Source organism: Aplidium turbinatum, chromosome 14 (assembly GCF_918807975.1).
Source record: "Aplidium turbinatum chromosome 14, kaAplTurb1.1, whole genome shotgun sequence".
Classification (NCBI taxonomy): domain Eukaryota; kingdom Metazoa; phylum Chordata; class Ascidiacea; order Aplousobranchia; family Polyclinidae; genus Aplidium; species Aplidium turbinatum.
The window spans coordinates 8,060,061-8,085,371 of NC_137485.1; the positions used below are offsets into that span (position 1 = coordinate 8,060,061).

The window sequence follows — 25,311 nt, forward strand, 5'->3', positions numbered from 1 at the left end:
GGAGCGCAGTATTCAGTGGTCGAATAACAAAAAGCCAGTGCTGTTTGCTTCAGTGTGTGCTCAACTGCTCCCCAGTTTGAGTTTCCCAGCTTTTGCAAAAGGTTATTGCGAGCAGATAACTTTTTCTTAAGTTTCAGTAGGTGTGTCTTATAGGATATAGGGTCCTGCCCAGTGTTATGCCAAGAAGGTATACAGGAAAGGGGGTATATTGTAATGCAGTGTTTTCCCAATTGATGATGAGTTTTTGGCTAGCCTTATGATTGTTCAAGTGAAAGCATGTTACTTGGGTTTTGGAAGGGTTTGCATTTAAGCTCCAGTACTTGTAATAGGTGGAATACTCGGAGAGTGCTCCTGTTAAGGTCTTTTCTATCACCGAGAAGTTTTTTGATTGGGTAGCTAGGCAGAGGTCGTCGGCGTAAATGAAACGACGTACGTTGGGGGGTTTTGCTTGATCGTTGGTGTATAGTGTACTGTATAGGTGTATACTATAAAACAGGGTGACTCAATTAATGTCAACAATGGTCCGGTTTGACAAGTTGAATGTTTTTAGCGGTCCGATGAATAAATTATTTCATACGCAACCACGAAATTTAAACTATTAGTGCCAGTACCGAACCATTTTTTTAGGTAAAATGTATCTCCACTTGAATTTATGACAAAGTGTTCAGGGGTCTTGATGGCGTAGCTATAGGCTACTAAGAGAATCACAGAAAATTTTGTTTCCACCCAGTAAAAATCTGTTTAAAAAAGCCCTGAACCGTTGCAATGAGATTAGTCTTCCAAAAGCCCGAGGTCCACCATCATCACCCAGAAGGTCCGGATTCGGACCGCGGTCCGCTAGTTGAGTAGCCTTGCTATAAAAGTATGAATTGTTTGTAGTTAGGCCAAATTAGAGTATTATAATCAGGGTTATTATCGACATAGACCCCAAAATAAGGACAACCTAACAATTAAATATTTATACAAAACGAAACATAGCCTAAGTTTTTGAAATAATCTTTGCACTTAGGCTATACACAGTGGCGTAGCCTAGCTACGCATTTAGACCAGGAGCCAGATCGATTTATTTGACTGTCTGGGTCAGTAAGGTTTGACAAATGTTTCTAGACTGAAATTTTACGTAGATTTCAAAAATAATTTTCTTACGTGCACTAGCCTGACCATTTTTGTTATATTAAGTATTTTCTGAGATGATAACCTACCCGACAATATCGCTACAGTATATCCGTCTGTTATGTGACTGAATGTTTATCAAGATGGTATACATCACAGGAAACAGTAAGAGGCAATAAAAGATGATTTTAATGAACAGTAAATTCTAAACTAAAGATATAGGAACAGCGTGACTTGATATTATGATCAAAATGAACACTTTTTGTCTGATTATACATTTATACGCAATATGGTAACATGCAAAAAGTTTCAATCACCAGACAAAATACTTTGTCATTTCTATATTCTGGTATCTAGTAACTTACTGTACGTTCAGTAACTATGAAAGGTAAACAGAAAGCTTAAATTTTATATCTTAGATAGAACATATGAACAGAGACATGTTGAATTGTAGATGTTAGCAAAGTTCCAAAAGCTGAAGCAAATCTATCACAGACCCTTGTAGGCACCGTAGCCTCTTATATGACAGTTAGTTCAGTTCAGTTGTTTTTATTTCTGACCATCATATCAAAACAATACACGTCAGCATAGCAAAGGTCGAGAAAAAGGTAGAAGCGACAAAACGCGAACGTTAAAACGTGCTTGAGACCGAAGTAAGTTATTGAGTTGAAAGAAATTTGACACGGTCGCAACACCTTCAGAAAAATTTAAGATATAAAGGGAAAATAAAAAAAAGAAGAAAATGTTACGAAAACAACATATATTTAGGCTATAGCTTTATTAGCCCACATAGCTTTAGCTGATATATTTAAGATTTGTATGGACAGTTGCTATGAAGATCGGCCATGGTGCGTTATCAAGAGTGCTGATGGTCATAAGGGGAACACGTCTTGATGCGTTTAGCTCATAGCAAAGAAGAGCAAGGCAGGCAAAGAAAACCCCACAAAGAAATCCTACCACGGGCAAAGCCATTTCAAGCGCAACGCACCATAGGCCTTGCACGACTCACAAAATGGATAGGCTATAACTTGACGACATGAAAACAATGACAAAAACAAGTAAAACAAACTAGCAAAAACAACATCATCATCATCTTGCGGAAATTTAATTATACCCAGGGAAGTTATGTCTTGAAGATATCAATTTGCATAAGTTACTTGCATAAGACAGCTTTACACGAAAACCGATTTAAGTTTACAAGCGATAGGCTACATTTCAAAAGTTCGAAGGAATAACACAGTATATTCATACAGAAGATATTTCGTTGGTGCTGTAGGGCTGTAGGCTACTTAGAACTGGAACTTATGCCAAAGCTAAACAGAAGCTAAATCAGGGACATACATTTGAATTCGGACCTACATCTCAAATGAACAACTAATTTTCTTATCTAAGTCATCAGTTTCCTCTGCTTCTCTTTCACTATCACTTTCTTTATCTGGAACTTCTTCAATTTGATCGCTGAGACAATCAGGAACCATAGGACCTGTGAACCAATTCAGCATGTACATTCCCTATTCTTACTCCATCCGTTACCATGTTCAAGCTTATGGATTTCACATCCAGGCCATGAGACCAAGCAAAAGATGTTTTTGAGGTTTAACTAGCCCCTGGTCACAGCAAATACAATGTCATCCGAAATGGATTGTATCCGGCGTTCCTGTTTCTCACATGTTACTACTAAATTCCCTGTTAATAATATTCTCAAAAACTTCAGTAGAATGCTGGGGGATAATATATTGTAATCTGATAATATTCTATGGCACTATGTCGAGCGGCAGTGACCAATGGCCATGCCTCCAGATAGAGTAAAACAAAGACTAATTCAGGAGTTTATGACGTTTTTATTAACCCAACGAGAAAACAGCATTAATATCATATTTCAAGCTAAGTTAGAATGTAATTTCGAAGATCAGTGAAGTTTCACTGCGTGTTAATCATGTCACAATGAAATACGCATTTTTCTTGATAAGAGTATAACAACAGGTCTTTACAGAGAAAACGGTCAGGCTAGTGCAAGTAAGAACTTTATTTTCGAAATCTACACAAAATTTCAGTCTAGAAACACTTGTCAAACCTTACTGACCCAGACAGTCAAATAAATCGACCTGGCTCCTGCTCTAATTGGATCTTGTGAATAAATCCATGGGCGGCACTTTGCTGGAGGGCGGCAAAATGTGATAATATTTTAAACGAACAAAGACAGTCACATTAATTTATTCTCAAAGAGACTCAGACTTAAACAACATAAGTTAACACTGATCTAAGTGAAGCCAAAAAATTATACAAGTTATGCCTCTAAACTAATTTGCAACATTTTAGATTGTGACTCATTATGTGGTATTTGTGATGGTATAATGATAGCCTCATGCTGCCGAAGTCATAATAGAATGTCGGTTGTAACTTGTAAGCTATGCTATAACATTGTTCAGTCAATTTAGCTTTGGTAGTTAAGTTTAGATTAGTTTTCATTTTATTTCGCTTTCGTGAGCAGACAGGAAGAGACCGTGAGGTCATCGAGTCAACTGCCACCTTTACCATCTGTCTATGGTAGATAAACGGGATTCCTCCGTCTTCACGTGTGACCTCACTGAGTCACTGCTGCAGTTTTTATCGCAAGCTGTGAAAGAAGTTTTTTAAAACTTGGGTTGATAAAATCTTACTTGAGACCGACTGTGGGAGAAAGCAGGCTGTCTGCGCAGCAATACTGTCCATTGAAAGTGATTTAGTCGAGACATTATCTTTTGACGATACAATTTCTGAATTTGTTTCAATGAAAACTAGACGTATTGATTTTTGAACTTCCAGTAAAATTAAACAAACACTGTTTTAATTATTTTGTTAAGTGGAATTTTAATCAGCTTTTACGACGCTGTTAAATGGGGGCGGCATTTTGTGCAAAAAACCAAGAGCGGTATAGGCCTATTGCGTTGCTACGCCACTGCTTATACGAGCTATGATATATCAAAAGCGATGGTTTTTGCCAGCAACGATCTGTTCCAGCAACTCCTTATTCGTAAAAAATACTTTCTGCATCTCATGAGAGCTCAAGTCTAGGCTTTAGCTCTCATGTAGAGATTTAACTGTCGTCTTTAGAGATTTAACTGTCATTTCACTAAGTCTGATTCTTTTCTTGGTTCACTGAGCTGAAACAAGAGAGGACACCTGCTCCACAAACGCATTACTGACCAGAAGAGAGACGATGACGCTAACCAGATTGGAGAGCAACAGAAAATTTCGTCTCTAGTAAAGATCTTCACCCACTTGTCCTCAGGTTCATCCTTGCGGAACACAAAATCTGAAATCTTCTTGAGCAGAGCAATGACAGCAGAGACCTCATCGAAGAACTCATGCTTCATTGCCATTAGCGGATCAATTTGTTTCGCTAACCCCTTAATAGTACAGCTGATAACCTCTCATAATCAAACCAATTGTGCAAATTATGACTAAAGCATGAAATTTTAACCAGTGTTAGCACATACCAGAAGGGTCATTTTAAGATTGAGAGGTAAGTCAGATTTGACCTCTGATGACCCTGAGAGGTCAATGACCTCAAAGTATCAGAATATTGATATTTGTCGTCATTGGTTAATCTTAAAGGTGTGTATGATATACAAACCATGCATGCATATGTGTTATAATAAAAGTGTCTACACATTCTACAGAGTGTTGACTGTGTTGGTCATTATTATCAGAGGTGCCAGGTTGGCCCCTTACGGCTAAACTTCACAAATTTGGCCCTTTTCGAAGTCGTTTGGCAAAAAAAATTGGGTTTGGCCTTTTGGCCTTATTTTGGCTTTTTTCATATTGGTTTGGCTCCAAATTTTCCGTTTGGCTTTTTGCATTTAGCTTACTGTATTTTGTAAGATTGAAACAACAATGGCAACACTTGTGTTTTATTCTTTCAGGAGTGGTGATTGTTATTTGTTAACGCGCAGGTGCATAGTGTGTAGGCAGCGAGGATGGAAGCAGGGGCGGATCTACCGCGTGAGCCTGATTGGTACAGGCCCACCCAGATTGACAGTGGGCCCACCCAAAATCAGATTCATGAAAAAAATAACATAGCCTAATAATGAGTATAAACACTTAGCTAAACGTGAGTTGGTTGCAGTGTGTTTGCGATTCCTTCACGGAGGTGTCATCAAAGAGCGGGCAGTGGGCTTTGTTGCAACTGTAGACATGTCCGCGAAAGGAATATGAGAGACAATTCTGGAGGTTCTTCAACCACTGGAATTGAATCTGTAGCGCCCTGCGTTTCACCTTAGGTCTTTGTGTCGTACTCTCTGTACGTCTGCTGCCGCATGGTCCGACGTGGAGGCGCCATATGGACCAACTGCAACCTCGCTATGCATCATCGGAGGACCAGGAGCCGGGAGAAACTCCTGCACCAACAGTCGACTCCTCCGCTGTCTCCACCTCAGCTCGAACGGATTCGGACGACACACCGACTGTACCGGAATTCTGGCCACACAACCCACGAAGGTCGAGCCGTCGCCGCAGACCTCCGGCTCGTTTCCGACTTTGAGTTTTATTGTTTAATTCGGTGTCTTGTTCATATTTTTTTTTTGTGTATAAAAATTATCGGGGGAGGTGTTATAGTCGTTATTTTATTTACGTTGATTTTATGTAACTTGTGACCTGCTTCACTACATAATTACATTCAGCGTTTTCTGGTACAGACGCTGGAATTGATTACCACCAACGCGTGTAATCAATTAAGCGTTCTGTACCACGTTCCTTAGTTGATTGTTTTGCGTTTCTTTCTTACTATTGCGTTGCTTTTATACACTGAATCAGTAAGTACAAGAGGTAAATGGTTTTCTCACTTGGTTGGCTACTATTATTATTGCTTATTTTATATTAAGAGGCATCTCCATAAAATGGGGGGCTGAACAAAGTCAGCTCCTTAGACACTCCGATTTCGTAGAGGTGAACGTGGCCTCAACGTGGTGTAGAGGTGAACCCAAGCTGAAAACTAGGCTAATCCCTAGCAACTCCTAGGGCTAATAGACACACGTTAAAAGTCCCCAACGGCAATCTCTTTTTGGCGGAAGAGGGCAGTGTCTGACGGGCAGGCATCCTGTAAGGCGGGCCTCAATGAACAGAGCACCCGGCAGCCCGTTGCAACCGGTTCCCCTGAATCTGCACGTTCCGATCTTATTGGACCGCAGTGGACATGGAGCTGGCCAAGAGTGTGTGCGTAGCCCTCGCGTAGTCACGACCACCTTAAACAACCACACAAGCGAATGGCCTTTGTCTCAATTTGGACCAGGACCGAAACAAAGCCCAATGGCGATGATATTACGGGTAACGGGGGCAGGCTTGGTAGAGTTGGAAGCCTCCAGCCCGGTCTCACACATTGGCGGCGGATCTATGATGATCGTCTCCCGACGACGATTTTATATTAAACGTCTGGAAATACAACACAAATTTTCAATCTTTAGCTTGGTACAAAAGGTTTTGCAGACATTTACATTTAGTCCGAAAGCTCATGTGCAAAACAAAAACAAGTTTGGCACAAATCTAGTAGAATGTATTTGGTATACCGAGTGGCCACATCTTTGGCATTGACTACAGTTTGCCGGTAGCTGCTTTCTTTTCTTTGCACCAACTTCCCCAGTAGCCTCTTGTAAGCATTGTTTACATCTTCGCCGGTTTTCAGATTTGAATGGTAGTAAACCTGACGATGAACTTGGTGGTATCGTTTTTTTCCCTATTACCGTTTCTATTTTTCGTTGTATTGTTATCGAGAGACCCCGCAAGGGGCGGGACTCAATTTGCAGTCGAACTAACGACATCGCCAGGTCCCAACCAAAATTAAAAGAAGAAAATTTGTTTGGGTCGTTTTGCAGACTCAAAGCTAATATAGTTGAAGCATTAATTCTGCACGTGTCCAGCACATAAGCAAATGCTGTGACTGTCCAGCGACGAGATTTGGGCTTACATGAGTGAAATCCGATTCTCTGGTCGTCTATGTCTGTTATGTACCATCTTTAGTGAAGTCGTACAGCTTATAGATTGCTGTTTTTTTTTTTTTTTTCTTTCCGTCGTCTTTTGTAACGCTCAGTAGGCCTAATGACTGCATGGTCGATGGGAGCAACACATTGCGCTTGCCCGTACTTTTAGTCTCCACTACGTATGAATGGAGATTAAGAATCTTTTGGTTTGCTTCCCAAAACACTTCATAGGAAAACTTTTCCCGGTACTCTATACTCCTAATTTCAGTCGGAATCCCTTTTCGCGTAGCCTTTATAGTTCCGGCTGATGTTATGCTTCGTTCTAAAAGCTACTCGGCTAACGTCACCGACGTATACAGTCTATCATAGGAAATGTTGCGTCCCCGTAAATCCATTTTTTGTGCCCTTGGAAAAGACATTTTAAAGCCAAAGCGAGCTGGACTTAGCGATCAGCATTTTGAAATGCTGATGTTTCTGAAAGGAAATTGATGTTGTGGCCCTTCGCTCATTTTAGATACCGGTATAAAAGTATTGACACGGCCTACTGCTTATAAGTACGGACACTAGCGTACGCAGGGGGGTGCATTGGGCCATGCCCCCCCACCCTTAAAAATGTTTTAGTAGTTAACGACGTAGATTAAAGCATTTATTAAAGTAGATTATACTTATAGTGAGAAAGAAATGGATAAAATATAAACTAAAACCATACTGGGATATCATGAAGACGTCTTGGATATCAATGGCCAGCGACGTAGCCAGGAGGTTTTGGGGGTTACAACCCCCCCCTTTGGCACGCGTGTGACGTCACGATATTGAGAATGATGCTTTCAGTCTCTTTATTCTTGGGAATGATGCTTTCAGTCTAAAAAAAAATTGCCTAATTTTAAACAAAACTGCATTAAAAGAGCGAGTTTTGCCAGTACCAAACATTCAAACATCTCAGCCAGGAATAAGCAACAAGAAAACATAGAGACTGACTTAGCTTTATTTCCGAAAAATGCCGAAAAAAACATGATCTTATCCTTTTGCTATGCCACCTGACACCACCATTTTACAGGAATATTTATACCCACATTTTTGTTGAAGATGCTCTCAAAATGCACCAAATTCAAGGTAATTTTTCAAAATTTTCTGGAGGAGGCCCCCCAGACCCCCCGCCGCTGGGTGTCGTTTTAGACGAAAACGCCGTCGGGCTTTGCCCGCCGGTCGTCAAAACCCCCTTCTTTCAAAATTGTAGTTATAGCCTATATATTTTATTATATATATGTTATATATATTTTTATATATATTATATTACTATATTTTATCTTAAAATTGTAGTTAATTGGGCCTAGGTTGGAGCTCTGCAACGGGAAAGATGGGCAAAATCATTATAATTGTAGCTGTTGCTCGAGAATGTTGGGATTTTGCCAGGGGAGGCAAAATTTTTTTCAGGGGGGTTAGACCCCCCTGGCTACGGGCCTGCTATCAGCTCATCATCGAGTAATGATACAAGTGTCCGGTGTAAAGAGAACAATGGCACTGAAGGGCATCAGCATCATGCTATGTTATAATGATGTAGGCTAACCTACTGTGTTACAGAATTTTGTGTCGTGAATATTATTTTGAGGCAGAAATGAAAGATTATAATTAGGCTAAAACCGAACAGCTGAAATTGTTATATCGTATTGCAAAATGTGCAGTAGCTTACATAACCTTAAATGGGCACCATTGCTCCCCTTCCACACAAAATTGAGGTCAGGAGGGCATCCGCCCCCCTGCCCCCGCTTCCGGCGCCCCTGATTTTGGAAGGCACTTTAACGTAGCCTATTCCACTGTGCCAAAGCAGTAACGCTATCATGCGTAACATAGTCTACAATTCCTCGCGAATCAACACTGATTTCATTTCTTTTGTTGTCGGCAGCAGCTGCTGACAATATCGTTATAAAAGCCATCAGTAGGATTAAAAGTTAAAACTCTATTTGCAATCGTCTGCGTGACGTTGTGAAACGTTAAACGAATAAAGTCAAATCGTTTTATTGTGATTGAGTGGCACATTTCAAAGCACAGCAATGTTAGTTAATTGTAACGTCACTGATGTTGCGCTCGAAGGCGGAACGCGAAGTTGTGATGAACAGATTCAGCCAAATTCAGTGCAGTTGCAAGGCAAGGGCGAGTTGTTTGTAAACGCCGAAGCTTTCCAAATGTTTGCTTGTAAGCGGAACCAAACGCGATCGCGATTATCTTAAACAAACAAGAAGTTAAGCTAGCTTACACAAGAAAACAGTCGTCGTGTAGACTGTAGACGCACCTTTAGGCACAGCTTCAGACGCTAGGCAGGTATGCTGCATTCATCTGCTTATGCAACCTGTAACAGCATTTCATTTGAAGAAGTCGAGAAGGAAGCGTTGTATTCTTGGACATGCGGAAATTTAAATATTGGAGTTTTTACAACTGAGAAGTAATTTGCAACCAACAGTTTATTTATCGAAGAGTAGAGTAATTTAGATCCGTCGGTAGCATTGTAGCTGTGATTTCATGAGGCAGGTTCATCAGGGGGTTGGGTTGGTTTGGTTTTTGAATCTTTATTCTAGGACTGGGAAAGCCTTGATAGGTTATTCTTGGTAGTTTCGCATGCTTGTAGAGGCTCTTGACGCAGGGCCGGTAACCGAGATTGGCAGAGTGACGTTTTGCGATTGTTGAAGTGTTGTTGCCGGGGAATTATTCCATTCACTAGGTGGAGAGCAGTCCTGAAAGTGCGTTGTTTAAGCGCACACCCCGAGAGTCGAACCAGATCATGAGTCGGGCGCGTAACCACTGAGCTAACGGTTCATGGGAATAGTTGATAAAAGAGACTCATGAGGAAAGTTTATGAGGGATTTTATGAGGGTGGTTCAGGGGGTTCATGAAGGATTTGGTGGCTGGCCTGTTGGTTAACGAGGGTGGTGCGTACGCTAAGCTCGTGATTATGAACTTCGATATGATTCTGTTTCATGTTTTGTTTCGGACCATCAAACCGAAAAATATCACTTGTCATAACAATGTAGAATTCTGGCAAAAGGTAAAAGCGACAAAACGAGAGCGTTGAAGTGTGTTCGAGACCAGAGTTGGATCAATTACAATTGTATGTAATTAATTACACATTTTCATGTAATTGTAATTAGAAGTTTTAATGTAATTTTAATTAGGCCTATAATTGTCATTTTAAAATTTTAGAACAATGTTATTGTAATGTTCAGTTTAGTTTAATTGTTTTTTTATTTCTGATGATCATAGCAAAAACAATACACGTCAACATAGCAAAAGTTGAGAAAAAGGTAGAAGCGACAAAACGCAAACTTTAATGCGTGCTTGTGCCCGAAATAAGTTCTTAAGTTGAAAAAAATTTAGCACGATCGCAACACCTTTCAGAAAATTTAAAAAAAAAGGAAATAAAAAACAAGTTGCAAACACAAATAAAAAACAACATACATTCAGGCAATAGCTATAGTAGCCCAATTAAAAACATTGATGGTGTATTTGTATTAATATGGTTGAACTGAAAATTATGTGATTGATCCAACTCTGGTTCAAACCAAAATGATTTATGAGATTCGCACCATCACAATTCCTAGATGAATGTGTAACGTCAAAGAAATGTGAAAGAAATTTTTGACCATCACAGCGAAGACAATACACGTCAACTTGTGACGTCAACGTAGCAAGAATCTAGAAAAAGGTAGTAGTGACAATCTCAAAAATGGGTGTCTGGAAAAAACAAAAACAACACAATGAAATATAGTTTCGGGAGAGAGTTTACTCTCTTGTACCAAAGACAGGCAAGACACAACAATACAATAAGGTTGAACATTATTTCATGAACATTATTTGAACATTATTTCATATTATTATTAAGTTATAACAATATATTTTACATATTTACAAGTAGCTTTGACAGTCAAACGTTTTCGGCTTAACTTAAGTCCTCATCAGGAATCTGAAAATATTTATAAAAATGCAATAAGTTTCAACTTCTTGAAGGTAACTGACTATAAGCATCATGGCCACCTGGAGATGCGCCTGATTTGTCACATTTTGCAGATTTTGATTACAGCTACTGCTAGTGCTTGACTGACATTTTTTGAGATGTTTTTACTTTTTGCGGTTTCCTAATGACATAAAACTTTTTTGTTGCCTTGGGGAAGCAGTAGCAAATGAGAAAAAGTAAACTGAAAAACGCAAAATCAGACTGTTATTGAAAATTAACAGTCTGACTAAAATCTTCGAAATCAAATTTTCTTTGTTTTTCAACATGTGAGAATGTTAAAACCTATTGTGTCATCTGGGGAAAAGAATAAAGAAAGCGTAAAAATCTAACTTTTAAAAAAAAATATTTAAACGTTCGCCCAAAGTTAGAAAAACCTGGAAATTTCTGCAAAATGTGACAAATCAGGCCATATCTTTAGGTGGCCATGTAAGCATCAAGAAACACGTACCGATTAAAAGCAATAGTGTGGAAAACAGACAGACAGACGGAAAAAAATTTAGGCTACATTAGGAAAAGGCAACTACATAACTACAAAAGAATTTGCATCACAGGGTACGTGATACATCTAGTAAATGATGAGGAGAATGGACGCGCCTCCCGCAAATAATTGTTTGTTTAAATTTGGATTGTAGCGTTTGATTAACAGCGCTTTGAATTTTTGTGTCAAATTGGGGTTTGTCTTTCGCAAAGTATTAAATGAGTCGATAGAGAATTTTTGATCTGTACAAAAAGAACATTCCATGATATGGTCTTTGATGGCAGTTTTCGTTAAGTCTCTGAAGTTCAGATGCTCCCGTACTCTCGTGGTCAAATGTCTGGTTGACATAGGCCTACGTCAATGTCAATGCCGAATCACACGGATATGTAAAACTATATTGGACATTTGAGCAGAAAGACGAAGGCGTCTGGGGCTTTAGTTGAAAATACGAACAAATTTGGAATGTTTTGTAAATAGGAAAAACATCCACATCAAATTTACTTTTCATGAACTGTCCAATTTTACGAGCAAACGTTTTAGATTCTTTTTCCACAAACGTAATGGACAAGCAATGCTTCATGTTTAACTCATTTTCAGCCTATTCTTTTTGATTGGAATTCGCCGACGTTTGCTTGTAATATCGGACAGTTTATGATAAGTAAATTTGAATCCCATACCTGGTCAGGTTTGGCTCCTACCTTAAAATAGTTACCACTCGCGGGCCACACCTTGCATCCCCTTGTTACATCACTTCACGGGCGGTGTGGTACATGTGCCTGCTCTACGTTTAGCCTGACCTTGCACTCGCCGCTTCCACAAACGTGATCGCATAAATTATTGTAACCGCGTGGATTCTAAATACCTAGACAATTGTTAATTTGTAAAGTTGTTAGCAAATAATTGATCTCACTTTTACTTGAAATGGCAACTGTTCCTCCTAACGTTGCCATGACAACGGTACAGCAGCCAATCACTCCTCCTGGACTGGATGTGAAACATTGGAGGACCGTGAGAGGATTAGCAGTGAGTTGGTTTTGAGTGAACTTTGTGGTAGAAAAACATCACTGCATGAATATGCCTTGCTACTCTTGATCAGATTCCCTCATACATAAGTTATTCGTGTCTACTCTGCTACATACGCTCTGTTCACTGTACTGTCGTTCATTACAGTTGCATCGGATTCATATGTGTGTGTTTCAAAGTGTGTGTTTGTATCCAAGTGTATGTTTCCATGAGTGAGCAGATTGCAGTTACGAACCGGTTAAGTGTATTCCCAAGGTTGAGACTTGAGAGTTCGAAATCGTGTGAAACCGTCAACGTAGGCCTATGTACTTTTAGCGCACAGAGAATGAGATTATTATTGTTTTTTCGTGTTTCAGGAATGTAGTTTTACTAATGTTGTTTTTACCGTGTGTGTCGTTTAACTTTTATAAATAATCAAAAGTATTAATTGTCAAAATTGTCAAGTAGTTCTTCTTCGTTTGAACCTTCTTCGCCACTCTAGGGCTCGATTGGCTCGCCTCTTCCTTTTACCACCCTTGGGCAGTGGCGTCGACGCGGTCTAGATGTTTGGGCAGGTGTCGAGCAGCCATTGAATTGATTCATCATCCAGTTCACGCAGACCACGCACACCATTTGGCGCATGGTAGATGGCGCAGTTACAAGTGGTCTGGTCTGCAGTTTGTTCCTCCTTGCCACACTTACAGATCGCGGATGGAGCCATCCCATATTTGTGCATGTTGGAGCGGAATAGTTGGTTACAGCGGAAAACCATAATATCTCCGTGGGAAAGTTGTAACATAAATTTCCCAAATCCTTTCGTCTGTTTGCGATGACACCGAAAAAATACTCTTCTGAAAACGTCTTTCACGAATTGTATTTCAGGAAAAAATAGCCACAGGCTGTCGAAAAAGAGAGGGCAACACCGTTCGCACTTAAACTTGTCACCACAGTACAAATTACTACGATAAAAGACGGAAATTTCGTCTAGTTAGTAAGCACAACCAATACAGTTTTAATATTCGACCAACCTTTCCAGCAACAATTCTAAATGACGAAACTGACTTGGGATATTTCAAAACACATAACTTGCAACTGTGCCTTAACAGTGATAAACATTGTGAAGCATTCCCCACAGGTGTTGAAAAGGATTGTGCAATGTTTCACAGGTGTTACAAAAGGATGATGAAATCTCCAGGCTTGTCCATGGGACATTTTTTTCTGTCCCATCCCATCCCATAGCAATTCATGCCTGTCCCGTCCTATCCCATCCCATCCCATGGGATTCCCATCAAAATACAATTCAATAAATGTTATTAAATTTGTGGAAATTTAAGTCTAATGTGTACTAGATAGGACTAAATGTACAAAAAGAGATACTAAACGACAAAATTTATTGACTTTGTTAACTTTAAAGTTCAGAAAAGTTGTCTATCTATGACAATTCATACCATTTTTTAAATAAAAATGCCTAGCTACTGTCCCATGGGAAATGCAATTCGTGCTGTCCCATCCCATCCCATCCCATGGGACATTTTTCATGGGATTCCCGTGGGAATCCCATTCCCATGGACAAGCCTGGAAATCTCTGCTCATTTTTTAGCAATATTCCATTACGTAAGATTCCAGGTTAAGTAGACCTTAACAGTTTTATGTGACGTTTGATTTGGAGAACGATTATCTGTAACAATAGTCCGACGCCAGTACGCAGGCGGTTGAGCCACACCCAGGCCTTCCTTGGCCAACACATTCCGGTTGTGTGGGGGCTGGTGTCAGAGATGAAACTTTGGAGCCTTGAGGGGTTCTTCTTCCACTCCGAGCTGCATTGGTGGTCCACCCAGGTAGCCGCACTGATGGATTGGTCTTTAGCGGTTTTCATCAGGGGTTGTGCGGCACGTGCAAATGCGTGTCTCGATTTCAGTCGCCGAGGTTGCTCGCTCACAGACTCGTAGGTACTTGAGTGGAGCAAGTGGTTGGGGTTGGTAGCGCGAGGAGAAAGAGACAGGATGGCTTCTTCACAACGAAGCTCAGTTGGTTGGATGCCTACAAGGACAGGGAGATTGTTCGACGGTGTAGGTCGCAGGCAACCTGTCACGATACACAGGGCGTCGTTTATGGCAGTGTCGATTTGATGGCAGTGGGCACTGCGGCTCCAGACAGGTGCACAGCATTCAGCAGGAGCGTGAACTAGCGCAATGGTGGCAATGCGCAGAGTGTCAACTCCGGCTCCCCAGCCTGAGCCGGCCAGAAACCTTAGCAAAGCTGTGCGTGTTGAGATCTTTTTGCGTAGTGACTTCAAATGTTGACGGTGGACAGCCACCTTCCCGCGATCTCCCCTGTAAGTAGCATCATACAAATGCGAAACGATCCCCCCTGTAAGTAGCATCATACAAATGCGAAACGAAGACTGTCAAAACCGAACCTCGACCCGAAATGCTCAGCACAAGACCCCACGAGAACCGCTCTTTTCAGAGCGCGGCAGTTCCACTGTCGACAATTACCGTCAAGTAGTTGTAATCAATTGTCACTGTGATAAATTCATCAATCATCATTTAATGTTTTTGCATTGTTGTACGTTGGTAACCACAGCTCAGCAACTGTTGCATCAGGCCGGATAACGTAAACGCAAACTTTGTTCTCAGATAGCGGAAATAGTTCTGGGGTCTTTATGCATAATCTGTGGAGTCATTCTAGTGGGAATTTACAAAGAAGTAATAGCAGAAGGAATTTGGTGCGGATTGTGGGTGAGTTGTCCATGTGATCTTTTATGGAAACCAAAGGTTGAAATCTTTTACTTTCGCATTGTATCATGATACCCGTCAGTTTCACTTTCGCATTGTATCATGATACCCGTCAGTTTCACTTTCGCATTGTGTCATGATACCCGTCAGTTAACCTTTGTCCCCTTCCAATGGGATCTATACTGAGAAGTGGCACTAGGAAAATTGCCCGTGTGGGAATGTTGCCCGCCAGAAAATTGCCCGTGTGGGAAGATTGCCGTGTGGGAAGATTGCGATTGGCAATCCCTTAAACACTTCCATTTCTGATAACTAATCTAATCAACTAGACCTAAGCAGGTAGGCCATTTCCCTGAGGTAGGCCTATGGTAACATTTCTAATCAACTAGACCTAAGCAGGTAGGCCATATCCCTGAGGTAGGCCTATGGTAACATTTCTAATCAACTAGACCTAAGCAGGTAGGCATATGATGAAAAGCTGAGCTTGTCAAACTGGACAACTGTTGTACTCGTTTTCTTTGAGCACTACTCATACATTTGACTGAATTAGCCAACTGTGTTAAACTCTTTCTCTGAATGTCATTGTCAGACCTTACAACATCTCTGACCGGATCCCTAAAGTGCAAATTAGCTCTTAACCCTTTTACATTGACAATCTTCCAAAACTGAAGAAACAGTTTTATGAACTTAACCGTTCCTAGAGTCAAGGGGTGTGTGAGTTTGCAATGCAGTGACTGTTTCATCACAAAATACACGTAAGCATGTCTTAACATTTAGTGAATGGAATAATTCCCCGGCAACAACACTTCAACAATCGGAAAACTTCACTCTGCCAATCTCGGTAACCAGCCCTGTGTCAAGAGCCTCTACATTCGTCTACAAGTATGCGAAACTACCAAGAATAACCTATTAAGGCTTTGTCAGTCCGAGGATAAAGATTCAAAAACCAAACCATTTTGACGCTCTGTGTAGAATGCACAGCAACAAAGTCAAGCTTTGACTGCTTTAGCATGGAATATTCTTCTGCCTGAAGTAAATACTTCAAGTCAGACCAACAAGCTTGTTGATCATTTTGGAAATACTTTTTAGTTTACAATTGAAAACTGATGGATGTGATGCTGGCCTTAAGTTACGGTAGTACCAAACTTTTTCGCAATCTATCGGCCAATGCTTCTCACACACTATAATATCTTTGCTTATTTATTTCAAGGGGTGCCATAAGGAAAAATGTTAAGGGCCATTAGTTTGGATAAAAGAAGTCTAGGGATATATTATTCTCCAATAAAAAAATATGTGTTTCTTGATCTTAGTTGCTTTCTTGACTAATGTTTTTCCCATCTAACGTCCAAATTAAGAACTGTCTGCTTTTTCCACATGACTGTTGCAATAGAAAGCTTGGCAACAATAATTGTCGAAAGTTTACAGTAATTTCACAAATTGGTGGACTACTTGCGCGAATGACAACGTACAAGTACATGCAAGTGGATTCGTTATGTACATGCTAGCAGAGATGTAGCCTACGTATACGCGCAAATTTTACGCCGTAAACTTGCGGCGTAGACTTTTACCGTACGCTAACGCTTACGGCCACATTTTTTTGGATAGTTGTCGCTTGAGGCTACGCCGTAAAGTTTTTGGCGTTTTTTAGCGTATAGCGTCAACGCATACTTTTTAATGTCTTAGCTGTTGTTCGCATTTTTATTTATTGCTACAATACGCCAATACCTTCCAGCGCTGCAGTTGAAAGAATGTTTTTAATTGGCAAAGACATATTGAAATCAAAACACAGCAAAGAGTCAGATGAACACTTTCAGATGCTTGTGTTTCCTCGTGGAAATTCAAAATAAAACCTCTTTGTTTCGAGTGTTTTATTCCGTGTCAAACAAAATGAGTTTACGCTAGCGTATGCGCTGACGCTGACGCCGCCAACTTTTTACCAGTTACGTTGACGCATACGGCGTATGGTTTTTCGAACGTTTGCGTTTACGCTGACGGCGTCAATATTTTTTGTATAGCCTACGCGTACATCACTGCATGCTAGTGGATTAATGAATTAGTTTTGTTAAGACGTCTATGAAAACAAATTACGTGTTCTGTGCCAGTGAAACGAGAAAAATTAAATTAAACTTTGTTTCTAGAACGAAGTCCATTCCTATCAATAAAAGGTTAAATGTTTACTTTCAAAAACGATACTCATCTATTTGCAGGTAGTTGTTGCCGGAGGACTGGGGGTACCAGCTGGAGGCCCTAACAGCAGTCGATGTCTGGTGAGTATGACACCAAATGGAAAAGCATGTTTTGTAATCTGCTATTTTTTTGCATTTTTTTCATATCTCAAGTTATTGTCTTAGTTCTCAACGAATATTCTGGATAAAGTATCATTTGCTGTACACCCTGTTTGGATTCCATGAAACGTTTTAATTAAGAGGGCCCTAAATGCATTGATTTCAGTAAAAGTGTGGGCTACTCCAATCAAATCACTGACCTTCATATACATATTAAAGAGAACATTTTGTGCAATTTCCGCTCAGGATCACTTTGGAAAGTTAGAAATCCGCAGACTAAGTAGTTGTTTAAAGATAGTGCTTGACCATAGAAAGGTTAAAAACCACTGTGCTAATGTATTTCTTTAAATGATAGCAAACTTATTTTTCAGGTCAACTGTCACATAGCGTTTAGCATTATCGCCACGGTCTTCACCGGTCCCATGTTTTACTTCGGCATCACTGGAGCCATCTACTTAACTCAATTCGACGTAAGAAACAAATGCAGAAAGATTTAAAACCGGAAAAAAGGTTCAGTTTTAAGCTCGCTGCTTTGTCAATGATCCCAAGTTGGCGATGATTTTAGGTCTACAAATCCAGTCTTGGTATCCAGTGATGTCGCAAAATAAAGCTGGCTCTCTAGCCCCTTTAGCTCAGTGGTTACGTGCTTGACTCAAGATGAAGCTGAGCTGATTCGATTCTCGGCGTGTGCGCTTGAGCAACGCATTTCAGGACTGCTCTCCATTTGGAGGCAGAATTTAGAAACTTCATTCTGCCAATCTCGATAACCAGCCCGGCGTCAAAAACTTCCACAAGTATGCGAAACTACCAGGATTAACCTACCAAGGCTTTGTCAGTCCGAGAATAAAGATTCAAAACCAACCAAGTCTACACGTTCGGTATAAATTTTACAAATCAGCAAGTTTTTTTTATGCTGGTCACACTTCAAGAGCAACTTTAGGGTTCCGAATTAATCTCACATCAGATTTCTTCTGTCACATCATTTTTATTGAGGTATGATGAAACAAATTGATAACTGATAGACTTGGTTGCAAACTTATGTTTTTTTTCAGGCCACGCTTGGTGCAATCTACTCCATTATGACGATCCTCAGCTTGTTGGCACTTATTGTCCTCATCGTCAGTGCAAGCTTCTGCTGTTGCACTTCGAACGGGTGTTGCCAGGTGGGGCTACTATTCATGGAAGTGATCATGACAGAGGATACAAGCATTGTCATTTGTGGAAATCAACAACGTCACTATGGACTTGTTATGCTCTATCGCACACTAGCGATGGTTCAATTAAACATTATGGACTTACAAAAATATCAAACTAAACCTATTCAACTTTTTGACAGTATAATGCTTCACCTGGCGGACAAACTCAAGTCATGTACGTGACGACAACCCAACCTTCGGCGCAAAGTGAGTTGATTCGGTCAAGTTACGTGTAAACAATGCTAGTGAATTGAATCAATCACCTACTAGGGCAGGGCTACTCAACTGGCGGACCCGGTCCGAATCCGGACCTTCTGGGTGTTGAAGGTGGACCTCGGGCTTAAAGAATAACCTCATTGCCACATTTTAGGGCCTCTTTAAACAGATTTCCATTGGGAAAAGCAATTTTTTGTGATTATCCAAGGGGCTGGGAGCTTCGCCCCCAGACCCCCCAACGCGTTGTCGTCTTCTCTGATGTGCGATCCACACAGCTACACTACAAAGAAACACAATGCATTGTTTCCTTTTTTATTTCTTTGTTTGTGTCAGACAATAATCCAAGTCGTGTCACATACTAGGCCTATCTGAAAAGTGTTTCTGTGCTCGTAGGCTACTGGTTGTTTACTTTTTGTGGTTGCATATGAAATATTCAACGGACCGCAAAAATATTCAACTTGTCAAAATGAAACTTTGCTAACATTTGTTGAGTAGCCCTGTACTAGGGCAATGTGACGTATTAAGGAATACTCAAATCATAGGAATGACAAATTAAAAAAATACAATGAGATTGAACATACAAGTATTAACAAATCTATAACTTGCTTTTGACTGATTGAATGTTTATCCTCTGATTGAGAAAGCTTCTTTGAGATCTTAATCCTGGCAGTTTCGTATACTTGTAGAGGCTTTGAAATATTTACGCAGGCACTGTCAAATGTCATCCAGATTGACAGAGTGAAGCTTTCGATTGTTGAAGTGTTGCTTGTGAATTATTTCATCCACTAGATGCTGCTGAATGGAGAGCTGTCGTTGAAAAGTGTTGCTCAAGCGCATACCCCGAGAATCGAATTAATATCTCTTGATCTTTCAGTTTCTTCGTTTGTAAAGTTACGGTTAGGATGGAAAACCAACTCATTGCTTTTTTAGAGGGAACACTTTTCATGAGTTACGATAGAAACGTTTTTTCGGTGATTTACACAAGCGTTTGTTTCGTGGTGCCTGGTTTCTTCTTGTTATTGGAGCCTATTTTTCGCTGATATGTTTGCAGGTCACTATTGTTGCCTTACTTGCCTGTATTGCGATGTGTCAAACGTTCCCTTGTTTACTGAATCTGTTAATTGCAAGATATCTTGTGAAGCGAAGCGACAACACCACTCTTGCTTGGCGATGAATATTCTGATGAAACCGCTCGCTTCGGTATAGCCTAAGTGCGCAAAACAAGTGGCCTGGTTTACTAGGCATTGTTAAAGAAGTCAAAAGTGCTGTATTAAAGGAACTTGGCCTGGCAGTAGCGTTGTTCAACTAATTTTGTTTCTGCTGTATTCTAAGATAAATATTATCAACATGCAACTCAGGATACTGGGTACGAAATGCGTTCTTTTCTAGCGTAAGATTCAACCTACCTAAAATTTTATTAGTGCGGCCCGCCACAGCTTTCCTTGTGCTAAAGTGGCCCGCATGCAAAAAAGGTTGGTGACTCCTGCTCTAGAGAAAATTTCCTACGGCCTTTTTTAGGGCTATGGCTTGCTGAACTGAACATAGTGTTTTAAAAATTACTTTAACAACCTTATCGTTTTTGTTTTAGTGGTACCCCCGAACACCCAGCAAGGTTATCAACCGATGTCGCAGACTAAACAGCAAGAGTTTCAAGCCATTGCTGCTCAACCACCGGCCTACCAAACCTAAGCACCAGCATCCAATTGACAAACTGAGTTGTTTATTGAATCGATTGCACGGCATGTTCGGTCATCGTTTATTTGTTTCCCAAACTCTTCATATTGGTTCGACCCAAGCCCAGTTAGAATTTATGACTGAAACAATCAGCTTCTGAATGATTGTACACCTTAAATGTACAGTGGGCTGCTTTCAGGCTAGATCTGCTGTTGTGAGAGAAGCACTTCTAGCAACGATGTTAGGCTACATTCACGTTTGCGTTGAAGTTTTGTAGATGATTTTCTTAAATTTTAGATATTGTCAAGATGGCTGGCTGAATAAAACAAACAAAAGCATAAACGGGAAGAAAACAACAAGTGTGGTTTAAGAAAATGAGAACAAAAAGACCACTTTCCTGAATGTTAATCTCTGTATATATTCTCTCGTTTTTGTAAACCACACTCTTTTTTACTCACCGCTAAGGTTTTTCTTTGTTAAATGTATGACCATGTCAAGGTTTTACCTAGGAATGCGAAACTTCATCCGCTTTCGACTTATCCGCAACACTAGAAAGGTTACGTTTTTTTGTAATTTACAAAATATTTTACTTTGTATGGGTTATATAAGAAGAGTGAAGTTGGTTTTAAGTAATTTAAGGTTTTTAGTTGAAAGCAAGCCAGCAGTAAAGTGTAAAAAAAATGTCAAATTGGCAATTGACCCTTCTAATATTGAAGGAACAACGGAGTTGCGCGTCCCGTCCCTAGTTTTACCGAACAATAGTCAGAGATGTTGGGGATGATACAGACAGAGACAATAGTCAGAGATATTGGGGATGATACAGGGAAAAAGAAGCAGAGGTCGACAAAGATTAACTTATTGAAACAGCTTGAATCAATGGGCCACAAACACAACAGTTAAAACGAACGATTTTATACGAATGGCAAATGACAGAGAAGTTTGGAAGACCATGATCGCCAACGTCTGTATCAGATCAGGCACATAATCATCATCAGTTAGAGATGTACGTATACGCGGCATACTTGCGGCGTAGACTTTTTGTTTGCGCTAACGCTTGCGGCCACATTTTTTTGGATAGTTTGCGCTTGAGGCTACGCCGTAAAGTTTTCGCGGTTTTTTAGCGCATAGCGTCAACGCATACTTTTTAATGTATTTTTTTCTCTACAACACGCCAATACCTTCCAACGCTGCAGTTGAAAGAATGTTTTCAATGGGCAAAGACATATTGGAACTAAAACACAGCAAAATGTCAGATGAACACTTTCAGATGCTTGTGTTTCTTCGTGTAAATTCAAAATAAAACTTGTTTGTTTCGAGTGGTTTATACAGTGTGAATGTTTGGCACCTAGCAAACAAAATGAGTTTACGCTAGCGTATGCGCTGACGTTGACGTCGCCAACTTTTTTACAAGTTGCGTTGACGCATACGGCGTATGGTTTTTCGAACGTTTGCGTTTACGCTGACGGCGTCAATATTTTTTGTATGCGCATACCATCACTGACAATAGTATATCACAAAACTGATGACCCGGTTCATTGAATGCCATCATCTAAATATGTATTATTTAATTGTGATGACAATGCGTTCCTGATCGCACAATCGCGGTGACCTGCCGCTGCCTGCGTTAGTGCTTCCAAGCCGCTGCAAGTATCAGTATACAAAGGCCAAGCTCCAAATGAGCTTTCTCAGTCCGACAATAACGATTCTCACAATTAATCTTCAATGCAACCACATTACAACACAATGACGCATTGTGAAGTATTTGCACTATCCTCGGCTACAGTACGGTAGCAAGGTGGTTTTCCCAACCAGAGAAAGTCGGTTATTGTATATTCTTGTGATGATTTCAAGCTAACATTGAATTTGACAAGCTTTGTTTGGGATGATCTTTCAGTGATTCGAACATGTTTACTGTCACGTGTTTAAATATACTCGCATGCCTGTCGGACTGGAACGGATACATTATGTCTGATCAGGTAGCCACTTTAACAAGGAAAAATACTGCCACTGCAATTGACTAGAATGCACCGCTAACCAATCATAAGCTACGTTTTCTATGACGTGAAAAAGAGCGAAAAGAAGATGATAGGCTACAAAGCAAATCAAGTGATGGATTTTCTGTCAACTGGTTGGCTTTTCAGGGGTTAGGGCTAGAAAGTAGTTATTTCATTGACGCGGGTTCGATTCCCACCACTGCTATTGGCCTTTTTTCTTCTGTAATTACCAAATAAAGTTCAAAACAAGCATTAACTCTTTGTGCTAGAAGGGTCTCAATTGGACAGTAGCCTCTTATAACATGTTCTGATTGGTTGGCGGTTGCATTGTAGTCATTCGCAGTGGCAGAATTTCTACTTGTTAAAGTGGCTATACCGTCTGATCAAGCCCTTAGACCAGGGTTATCAAATGAAGGTCTGTGAGAAAGGTAGGCTACTGGTTGAGGTTATGTGAAAACACAATGTACATTTAAAATGCAGAGTGTTGTAAAACTTTTGATTTTCTCTTCTGATTGGTTGTGTTGATCTTGCGTGCTTTGTGCACAGTCGACGTGTTGGCTTTTGGGGTAATTCGCGAAGCACTTGTTCACATTTCTTTTTGTCCACTTTTCAGTTGTGTTATGAGGGTTGTATAGAGTTTAAGCGCTTACTTTATGTTTAGCTATGTTTTATAAAGCCTTTGTTCAGGGATACCTAAACAAACCGGGATGCGAAACTATAACGGATTATCCGCTTTGATCGTAACAACAGTAGGGCTATCTTCATGTCGTGGATTGCTTATTTGCCGGTTTGTCTCTGCTGCTTTGACTGCGACAGACTGCCAGTCCCGTACATCGGTATCAGACTAGTGCTGCCAGATCTAAGGAGGCTAGCTTCCCTGAAACGTAGAACAGCAACTACATAGAATTTATGTCATTCAATTTATTGAAACGTAACTAAACAAAGTTAAACAGATTCGGATAATCCGGTTCCGGATCCAGCTTGGAAAAAATTGAATCCAATCCAATCTGGATCCGAAAAATTTCTTCAAATCCGGCAGGATCAGACTCCAAAAATCCGGATCCTGAACAACACTGTTGCCAATGCCAAATTGAGAATCTAACAAGGTTGCCAGTTCTGCGGTCTTCACCCGGAATTGGGATGGTTTTATTTTAAAGTCGCGGGGAAATTGTAACAGTCGTGTTTTTTCGTTTGTGCACTATTCATTTATTTTCTAACTGCTTATTTGTGTGTTTTCATATATACAAGAAGCACTTTTATGGACTTGCATGGTTTGTTGGTGCGTTTTGCCTATAACGTCCATGTGCGTATTTGCGACTATCAACATTTAATTATTGCATTTCTTTGAAGTTTTTTTTGTTTATTTTTTTCAATATGTCTGCATAGCAGTGGCGCCGCCAGACCTTCAACAATGGGGGGGCAAAAATATTGACAGTGCAAGACAGTAGCATAGTCAAAAATTTTGAAAGGAGGGGTGTTGACAGCCGGCGGGCGAAGCCCGATGGCGTGTTCGCCGAAGGCGACACTTAGCGGCGGGGGGTCTGGGGGGCCTCCCCCAAAAAAATTTTGAAAAATTACTTTCAGTTTGGTGCATTCTGAGAGCATTTTCAACAAAATTGTGGGTATGAATATTTCTGTAAAATGGTGCTGTCCGGTGGCATAGTAAAAGGATAAGATCATGTTTTCTTTAGCATTTTTCGGAAATAAAGCTAAGTCTCTATGTTTTCTTGTTGCTAATTCCAGACTGAGATATTTGAATGTTTGGTATTGGCAAAACTCGCTCTTTTAATGCAGTTTCGTTTAAAATTAGGCAAACTTTGTTTTAGAGACATAAGTTGATTGCTTTTTTTTTTGCAAGATTATTAGCCTACAGTTTTATTGTTTATCAATTTTCTCCTTGGTTGATTCAAAAAACGATATTATTCCCGTAAGTCACTAACTTTTATGCTCTGAAGTCAACCCAAGGTTTAGAAAATGTAACGTCATAGAGGTCATACATCTTGAGGAGTGTCAAACCAAAAGCTTTGAGACACTGAACTTACTTTAGGCTATTTCTGATATATTCAAGTTTTGTATAACGAATAGCTGTTTAGATGTTAATCTAGATCGAACAAGCAATCTCAGCAGTTGCAGATGACTTGCATCCTTGCACAGTTTGACGAGAAATTACATCATAGGCTAAAACTTTTCTTGTAAACAATGTATGAACATCCTTAAATTCAATTTGAAAGGTTGAAACCCCCGAACCCTCCTCCCTTGGCTACGCCACTGCTGCAAGACAGTGGTATATTATTTAATTTCTCTTGTTTTCTACCAGGGCTGGAAAAAATGTTTAGCTTCCCGGGAATCTGTTTTTTAGAGAAAAAATTTCCCGCGGCTTTACAATCACGATAATGAGCATCTTATATTTTACTGATCTCCGGAGCTGACGTAAACCTTAAAAGTCATGTTGACATATTCTTGATGCCCCCCTTATCGAAAATTGTTCTTTGTATTACCGCTTTGAAGGAGGATTACAACTATGAACAAAAGAATAAATTTTAAACTTTATTTTAAATTGAAAATACATGACGTAATGTCTTCCAACCTTATAGTTATATATTTTTTCATTACGTAACGTCTTGTAGGAATAAATTGAAAATCAGTATGATCACTCAA

General features: G+C 40.1%; 1 protein-coding gene across 1 annotated transcript; it reads left to right on the top strand.

The window, feature by feature from the left end:
* The first annotated feature begins 12,086 nt into the window (after positions 1–12,086).
* LOC145783415 (uncharacterized) lies at positions 12,087–21,995 on the top strand. The gene is made up of 7 exons (XM_082595287.1): positions 12,087–12,574; positions 15,193–15,294; positions 17,496–17,555; positions 17,945–18,043; positions 18,626–18,736; positions 18,910–18,976; positions 20,574–21,995. Exons 1-7 carry the CDS (start codon positions 12,473–12,475, stop codon positions 20,672–20,674), a joined length of 642 nt encoding a protein of 213 aa, XP_082451413.1. The 5' UTR covers positions 12,087–12,472; the 3' UTR covers positions 20,675–21,995.
* Positions 21,996–25,311: the final 3,316 nt, after the last annotated feature.

Coding starts and splice junctions, on each gene's coding strand:
- LOC145783415 (XM_082595287.1), top strand. CDS start 12,473: ATGGCAACTGTTCCTCCTAACGTTGCCATGACAACGGTACAGCAGCCA. Junction 12,575..15,192: donor GGACCGTGAGAGGATTAGCA/GTGAGTTGGTTT, acceptor CTTTGTTCTCAG/ATAGCGGAAATAGTTCTGGG. Junction 18,044..18,625: donor TCTACTTAACTCAATTCGAC/GTAAGAAACAAA, acceptor GTTTTTTTTCAG/GCCACGCTTGGTGCAATCTA.